The sequence below is a fragment of the Apaloderma vittatum genome, unplaced genomic scaffold (genome assembly GCF_000703405.1).
Source record: "Apaloderma vittatum isolate BGI_N311 unplaced genomic scaffold, ASM70340v1 scaffold25643, whole genome shotgun sequence".
Lineage (NCBI taxonomy): Eukaryota > Metazoa > Chordata > Aves > Trogoniformes > Trogonidae > Apaloderma > Apaloderma vittatum.
The window spans coordinates 6688-15265 of record NW_009710210.1 but is presented as its reverse complement, the minus strand read 5'-3'; the positions used below and the strand labels follow the sequence as shown (position 1 = coordinate 15265).

The following is an 8578-nucleotide window of genomic DNA, read 5'->3' as shown; positions in this document are numbered from 1 at the left end:
CCCTTTTTCCTGAGTTAGTGGTATGGCTGGAGCATTAATGCTTCGTGCAGTCACACATACAGTTATAGAATAATTTAGGTTGCACTGATCTGTGAAGATTTCTGGTCTAACCGTGTGCTCAAAATAGCCAGATTATTGTGTGAATATCTAAAGCTGAAGTTAGAAAATACTGCTTCAGGTTCAGTCTTCTCTGCATCTTATATTTAGGTAGCTCTAGGCAGTGCCTAGAGCTGCCTCCTCTCAATGCTGAACAAACCCAGCACTCTCAACCTCTCCCCATACATTTTTTGCTCCAACCACTCCTGTCTTGGTGGCCTATGGGTGACATTTTGTCTAATCTGTTAATGTCAATCTTGTACTTGGGAGCCCAAACTGTTCCCAGTATTCAGTTGTGTTCCCAGTGCCAAGTAGCTGTGAGAAATCTCTTCCCTTGCCTGCTGGGGGTACTCTTGCTAGTACAGGAATATTTGAGATTAAACTTTTCATGCTTATATTTCTACAAAACATAAACCCTGTCATGTTTCTGAAAAAGATTTTCTGTCAATCTTGTTTCCTTCAAGGTGATTAAGAATCTGTTCTTCAGAGGTTCTATTAAATTCTTCCCCCAGGGATTCTTTGCTGGGAATCCTGCCATAGGCTCCACATGTGGATTAACTGCAACGTGTGCAATGGTTCCTCTGAGATCTGTTGGTCAGTGTCATGCAGTACGTGGCAACTTCTTGATTGGTTTTTTCCCCAGACCTTCACTGGACACTTGTTCCCTTTCCTTTTAGGCTTTCTGAGAGCAGCTCTTCCTCTTATGGTTCCAGTAGGAATTCTAGATCTGCTTCAGCAGGTGCATTTCTGTCTCCTCCTCACAAAGAGAACAGGATAGAGAAAAACTAGACATCAGACTTTGTGAAATTCAGCCTCTGTGAAGGCTGTGATTTTATGCTGTCTGTGGACTCAAGTACCCATTTATCTCTCTGGGTGATGATGTCTGGACAGAAATGATCACACAGCTTATCAACAAAATGACAACAGACACAGATGTTGACTGACAAGTATGAAGCAACTTTGTTGAGAATTTGACTCTCCGAGGCATTTTGTCTTGACACTGGCTGACATGTTTGCAGCCTGTCAGTGCACGCTCTGGGTTAGGTTGCCTGAGAGACAGAATAAACAAGAGAGAATAAATGAGAGAAAGAAATCAATGAGTGCCCTGTGGGCCCTTCAGTGCTCAGAGCTTGCACCTTTTCTCTCTAGTGCTTGTTGTGACCTCTGTTGTCCTTTCTGTGCCTGGTGGCTTTAGGGCAGCTCTTCAGGTGTGCAGAAATCTCTGTAGGAGGGCTGTGAAGGCGATAGGGTTTCTTCTGAACTTCCTCTAGCTTTGTTTGTGTTTGCATAGTCCCTACGCTATAGTAACTGAGCATACTAAGCTAGTCTGTGCAGTATGGTTGGGTTCCCAGGTCCCTACCTGAACAGTCTCATATTGACAACCAGTTAGCTTTGTCCTCTGCAGTAATGTCTAGAGGCTGTGGGCAAAGCGAGTTGCACATCATGTAACCCTTTGCACGTCATGTAACTGAGCAAAAGCATGCTGAGGAACTCAGAATCAGGAAAGGTTAAAAAGAGCGCCTGATAACTTTCTATGGTGAGATGATTGCTTGGTGGATGAGGAGAGATGTTGCTTATCTTGGCTTTCTACACCATCATCCAGTATGTCCTCAGAGAAGAAACCTGATGATGTACCAGCTGGAGGAGTGGACAGTGAGATTGCCTGCTGAGCTCAAAGGGTTAAGACCAAGGGCAGAAAGCTCAGCTGGAGGCCAGTGGCTAGTGCTGTAACCCAGAGGCTGGTAGTAAGGTTAATGTTGTTTAATATCTTCATTGATGACCTGGAAGATGAGAGCACCCTCAGCAAATTTTTAGATAATAAACAATGGGGAGGACTGGCTGACATTCCAGATGATTGTGCTGATGTTCAGAGGGACCTGAACAAGCTAGAGGACTTATCAAACAAGAATATCATGTAAGTCCTGCTTGTGGGGTGAAATAATCCAATGCAAACAGTATGTGTCAAGGGCCAACAGCTGGAAAGCAGCCCTGCAGGACAAAGAAGAATGGGATCATGCTGGACAACAAGTTGAACCAAAGTCGGCAGCCTGCCTTTGTGGCTAAAGAAGCTCCGCTGGCATCCTAGGTTGAATTAGGAAGAGCATTGGCAGCACATTGAGGAAGGTGGTGCTTCCCACCTTTTCAGTGCTGGTGAGACCACACAAAGTCACAGAATGTCTGGGGTTGGAAGGGACCTTGTAAGATCATCTAGTCCAACCCCCTGCCAGAGCAGCAACATCTACAGTAGGTCACACAGGAATGCATCTAGGCGGTTTTAAATGTCTCCAGAGAATGTTTAGCCTGGATAAGATAAGGTTCAAAGCTGGATCTTATTGACATGTAAATACACAAATGGGATTAAGGAGCCACTGAAAGGATAAGAGGCAGTGGGCTCTAATTTAAGTACAAGGAATTCCATTTAAACATGAGTAACCTTTTTTTCTTTTTTTTTAAACAGTAAGGGTAAATGGGACATTGGAACAGGTTGAGTGGAGAGACTTGTAGTTGCTGTCCTTGGGTATGCTCAGAACCCAACTGGATGTGGTCCTGAGCATCCCTACTTGGAGCTGGAGGAGTTGGACTAGTTTTTATCTCTAGAAATGCCTTCCAGTCTCTGCTGTCCTGTGATTATATGAAACAGCCTCCAGATATGACATGAGGTGGGGGGGCAGTTACACAAAGGCAGTGAAAGAGCAAACTAACTTAGGGCTGTTTTGTTGTGAGCAGTTGTTCATTCAGATGTAGAGCCCAGAGGCACCAGACCCCAGTTGTAAGGCCTAACCATGCAGCTTCTCTGCCTTAAATCTCCTTCCTGCCTTCTTGTTACAGTATGAAAAAGCCCTTCTCAGAGGCTATGTTGAGTGTTGCTCCAACCTGACATGGTGCACCAACCCTCAAGGTTGTGATCAGATCCTCCTGAAGGATGGACTTGGCTATGGCGTAGCTTGTTCCAAGTGCTCCTGGATATCCTGCTTTAACTGCAACTTCCCAGAGGTGAGGCTGAGCTCAGTCACGGGCAATACAATCTTTGGTTTGGTGCTCGCTGTGGTGCATTTGCGTGGCTGACCGGCTGTCTCTTTCAGGCCCATTATCCTGCCAGCTGCAGTCACATGTCTCAGTGGGTGGATGATGACGGGTACTATGAGGGAATGACAAGTGACGCCCAAAGCAAACATCTGGCTAAGCTCATTTCGAAGCACTGCCCAAGCTGCCAGGCTCAGATAGAGAAAAATGAGGGGTGCCTGCAGTGAGTATCCATTTTTGTTTGCTACTGGAGACAAGAGAGGGCAAAGATATACGGTTAGGTCCATTGTGCTTTTTTTGTTTGTTTGACTGTGGACTGAGTTACGGTTTTAGAAGAATGAGTGATTGCGTTTTAATTCCTAGGAAAAGCAGAACGTTCCCCAGCATTCAGAACTGATAGTTCTGTAGTAGAACCAAAGCTCATTTTGCAGGACCTTTTTATAGGGCACACTCGTCTACTCTCAGAATCCACTACAGGCATACAGAGGTACAGGTTAGGAGAGCGGATAGCTCGGCACCGATTTTTCTTTCATACTCACCTGTTCCCATAACTTTAAGCAATTTTCTTTTAACTGCCTCTTCCCAATTGGCTTTGATCTCTGGCTGCTTTTTACATGATAGGGGAATTACCTCCGGCTTCGAAGTGGGAGCTTAGGAGTTGCCATTTGTTGCTTTCTTGCACTGGCATGGCCCTTAGTGCCCAGCTGGGATTTATCCCCACACGTGTGTGGCCCTAGGGCTGTGCAGGGCCTTTCTGCACTGTGGAGTGCTGCTTTACTGAGGGAAGAGGTGAGGTGCACGTGTGGATCTTGCTTCAAACTGTGGAATGCTTAGTTCACCCTTTGACTACTTGGTAAGTTGGTGCCAAGAGGTCATGCTGCCAGTTTACCCAGCTCATTTTCAGAGGCACAATGATTGGTTTTAAGCATCATCTGGTTCCAGCAAAGGCTTTAAAAAATACATGCAGGGAAATGCATAGTACTAAGGTGGATGAGAGTGACTGGATCACACACTCCAGCCCTGCGATATAAGGGATCACTGGGAGGAGCTGCCTGCAAGTGGCTGTTAGGACCGAGTGATTCACTTTCTTCTTCTTCTACCATGCAGCATGACATGTGCAAAGTGTAATCATGGCTTCTGTTGGCGTTGCCTCAAGCCCTGGAGGCCAACTCACAAGGATTATTATAACTGCTCTGCTATGGTGAGTGGTTTGCAATATCCCAGTGGTTCATGCTTGTGTTTAGATGCACCTGGTCTCTCAGAGAGAGGCTGAGGATCTCCACTTGTGCCCTTTACTCTGGACTTTGTGCATTTCCAGGCAACCCTGCCACTTGAGGGAAATCACTACAAGTTACTTCTACCTTTCCTTTCAGGTGAGTAAAGCAGCTTGGCAGGAGAAGCGCTTTCAGGATTACAATGAGAGATGCACCTTCCATCATCGCGCAAGGGTAAGGCCTCCTCCTTCCTTTGCAGATCCTGACTTGTTTGCCTTAGCCGTGGTGAGCGGAACCGTTTCTGTTGTGTCTGAGTGTATTTCCCCTGAAGCTGAGAAGCAAGCTTCGGATTGCACCCTTGCTCTGATGTAAGGGGTAGTTCTTGTCTCCTTTCTCCTACCAAGTCTGTTGGGGGAACTGAACACTTGTGGTGTTCACAAGCTCAAACTGATGCGGTACTTGGGAGCAGTGGCAGCCAAAGGACTGATGGCTGAGCTCTGTCTAGAGCTGAGAGACTGTAAAAGGTTTAAGTGATGGCACAGTAGAGATGTCATAACGGGATGCAGTAAATGCTCTTCTGCTGCCTGCATTTTCTGGGAGGCTTCAGGTTGCTTAGCAATTCTCTGCCATTTTTCTTGATCTTGTGGAGCTTGACTTTGACTTTTTTTTTCTTTCCTCTGTTGGTTATTGCAGGAATTTGCCATGAATCTGAGGAACAGGGTTTCTTCCATCAGTGAGTCACCAAAACTTAGGACTTTGACCTTTGTTCTTGATGCTTGCAAAGTGCTAGAACAGGCACGGAAGGTAAGGCTGCATAACAGGCTTACTGAGGGTTAGGCCTAATTCTGTTGGTGTGTTTTATGCCTTTCTTAAAGCAAGGAGGTGCCAAGCTTGCTCTGCTCTGAACAAGGGAAGAGAGGAATAGTATTAGGACAGGAGAAGAGTTCACGCCTGCCCTTCCTCACTCTTGGTCTCTGTCTGCAGTGTTCCTTACAGTCAGGTCATAGCATTTGGAGCTTAGCTTAGGCTGACGCCATGGAGTCAGCACAAGCATCTGTATTTAGGGTTTTCGTATACTGAGTTTTGTCCATTCCAGTATGAAATTTCCCTCTGATTGTATTTACCTATCAAAAGCTATCCTGGTGCTGTGTTACAGTTAGAAAAGTCAATCTTGATACTCATGTTAAGACTTTTCCTTTCTTAACTTAATTTCCTGAGTTACCTACTGCATGCTGTGATAGCCACATTATGAAGGATTTGCAGCTCAGCCACTGGATGTATGCAGTAAGCCTGTGACAGCATAGGCCGCAATTTCTTTTGTCCCCTGAAATGTAGGAAGGAGGTGGGAATTGCCCTTGCAATATACACCTTGTCTATGCAGACAGACTTGATTTTGAGAGGCAAGTGGAAAAAGAGTGTCTGACTCCATTTTGTATTTTAGTCTGGTAGCTCCTGTGTTTGACAGGATACTTATCACTGTTGCTTGCTGCTGCTGGCTTTTCTGGCCAGTGTTTCTTAAAATGGAAACTGTTCTTGTTTTCTGCTTGTGCCTGGATGATGTTAGGGGTCATTTATTCATAATGGGAGTTTGTCACTTGTTGAAAAGCCTTTGCCTTGGGCTCTTCGTGCTGTATAGCATTGTGCCTGCTTCCCTTTGGGCTTAGTTCTCTCGCTTCATTGCCACTTGAGTTCAACCTGGGCTGCCCAGCAATGTGTAGATTCTGTGTGCTGGCTGTTTTGACTCTCTGCTTGCTTGTTACACATTTATGGTCTGTGTTCTTATGAAGATTTGCAGGTGGGAACAGTCAGTTATTTCAGACTTCAGTACAAAATAATTACATATTCATTTCCAATGATGTGGGTAGCTCTGGGTAGCCTGGCACTGCTGTCACTTGGCATAATGGTTCACTGGGCTAACGACACAGACCAGAAGCACTGCCAGGCTTCTCTCAGCCACTAATACGTCAGGAAGTCGGAAAGAGTTTGATGCTACTCTTTTCTTGTCCACTCTAAAGGTGAGAGAGGATGCTTACAGCATGGTCTGTCCTGTTCCAGGTGCTGGCCTACTCCTGTGTGTACAGCTACTATAACCAGGACACTGAGAGCATGGATATTGTGGAACAGCAGACTGAGAGCCTGGAGCTGCACACTAATGCTCTGCAGATCCTCCTGGGTAAGTTCCACAGCCTCTCCAAAATAGGGACTAGCATTCCCAGCTGTATTCTTCAAAGGACGGCAGCTCTGTAGTGGGGCAGTAGCATACGCACCGGCACCCAGCTGGTCTCTCTCACTTTTCCAAGCCCATTTTTGCTTTCCTGATGTCATTTCTGGGAAGTCCACTGAAGCAGTTTGGCTGTTGGTGGAGATTGGTGCAGTGAAGAGCAACATCTTCCCTTCTGAAAGAGGAATGTGTACAGGAGACCTAAGTAGTCGTGACTGGTTTCATAATCAGAGCCAAAGGACGCTGTCTCTGCTTAAGAGCATGGGAAGCAGCACAACTTTTTTGGCCTTGCAGAGGAAACCCTGCTGCAGTACCAGGACCTGGCCTCTTCTCTTCGGCTCCTGAAAGCAGAGCATTTCAGCGCTGGTTTGGAGTTGGTACACCAGATCAAGGAACGCCTCTTTGCAATTCTCTGGCACTCCACACAGGTGAAGTTCACATGCCTGTTAGTGGCTTGTCTTGCTCTGGTCTAGTTTGAGCTTGGGCGAACCCAGCAAGGGGCTTGGTCACCTGAGGGGTTAGACTCTCAGTGCTGTATATATGGAGGGAAGGGGGTTGCAGCACAAGATGCACTCCAGATCATATATTGTATCTCTCTTCTGGCTGTTCCATGCCAGCAGGATTTCCACGTGGGGCTCCAGACGTTGGCGGATCCTGGTCAGAGAAAGGTGAAACTCTCAAATGTGCCTACTTCAACTCCTGCCTGTCAAGGGTGAGTTTTCTTAGTGGGATAACAAGGAAAGGTGGGTGAGTGTGGACAAAAAGCAGGTGACCAGAGTTTTCTCCTGTGCTTGCTGACATACAAAAGAGTTAATAATAGCTATTGATTACTGGCATCCTATGTTGTATTTTGAGATAACAATGTAAATGACAGTGGTGTGGGTGACTAGCAAAACCTCAGCTTGCTATGCAGCTGTGGTCAAGAGCTCTGCCTGGTCTCTCTTTGGTTTCTTCGGAGAGTCCCACTCTTCGGGTGGTGTAGCAGGGAGGAGGAGGGTGATGGGGTGCTGGGTTGCAGTTGCTGTTCACAGCTGGGGCTCTGCTCTGATGCTCTTCTCCTCAACAGGATGAAGCGTATCATCTTCTGTGACTCCCCCAACACAGATGAAGGTGGCAAAGAGGTTGAGGAGGGGGAGTATGAACCGCAGTGGCAGGAAGATTATGATGATGATGATGACCTTGATGAAGACAACTTTATGTTTGATGATGATTCAGATAACCTTGATTGTGACTCCTACTTTGATGACGATGATGCCTATGACTAGAAGTGGGCTGTCACCCAGCTTGCCAGCCTAGACCTCTGCCTTTACTCTGTCTTAACACATTTGTCTTAGCATCTTTCCTCAAAGACAGTGAGGAACTCTCAGGTGGAACAAAGAGATGTTTCCCTCTCGGGGCTATTTGCTCAGTGGCTTCCCTTTAATGGAGAAACATTGCTCTGGACGGATTGGCTGTGTCACTGTCAAAAAGCTATCTCTCGCCTCTCTCCCTTGTCTCCATTTCTGCCTGTAGGTATCTAATTGAGCTGGAGAGTTACAGTCCAGCTGCAAAGTGAGGACTGCTTGCCACCTGTTAAAGGACTGTTCAGTGTCCTTGGGCATGCTCTCCCCACGGACTGGGCGCAGGTGAGTGTGGCATGTGTCCTAGCACGGCACTGTTTAATCTCGCCAGTGTCTAGAAGTACCTTAAAGTGATGTGTTTTCACTCAAGTCAAAGCCCCTTATCTGGAGCTGGTGGGATTCCCTCCGGAGCCACAGCTGGATGTGGTTCAGTGCATTCCTCTCGTTGAGGGGCACAGCTGTTTGTTGGAGTTGTTTTCTCTGCTACGAAGCAGGACAGGCTGCTATGAGTGGTGCAGGTTTGCAGGGCTGTTTCTAAGTGTATAAATGTATGCATGCACACATATATATGAGATATATATATATATGCAGAGGTTGTTTGAATAATACTTTATCTTTGCAAAAAAGAAAACCCTGAGGAACAAGGGTTGAAAAAAGTTCGGTTTAAAAAAAGAAAGAATTTT

The 8578-nt window shown here is 46.3% G+C and overlaps 1 protein-coding gene across 1 annotated transcript in view; it reads left to right on the top strand.

Moving 5' to 3' along the window:
- The window catches only part of CUL9 (cullin 9), a 9884-nt gene extending 2064 nt beyond the window's left edge, over positions 1-7820 (top strand). Inside the window, exons 3-11 of the mRNA XM_009867230.1 lie at positions 2926-3090; positions 3180-3343; positions 4228-4321; positions 4494-4568; positions 5028-5138; positions 6390-6507; positions 6850-6983; positions 7176-7267; positions 7622-7820. Coding sequence (XP_009865532.1) covers positions 2926-3090; positions 3180-3343; positions 4228-4321; positions 4494-4568; positions 5028-5138; positions 6390-6507; positions 6850-6983; positions 7176-7267; positions 7622-7820 — 1152 coding nt within the window. The remainder of the gene's footprint in view (positions 1-2925; positions 3091-3179; positions 3344-4227; positions 4322-4493; positions 4569-5027; positions 5139-6389; positions 6508-6849; positions 6984-7175; positions 7268-7621) is intronic.
- The last annotated feature ends 758 nt before the right edge of the window (positions 7821-8578 follow it).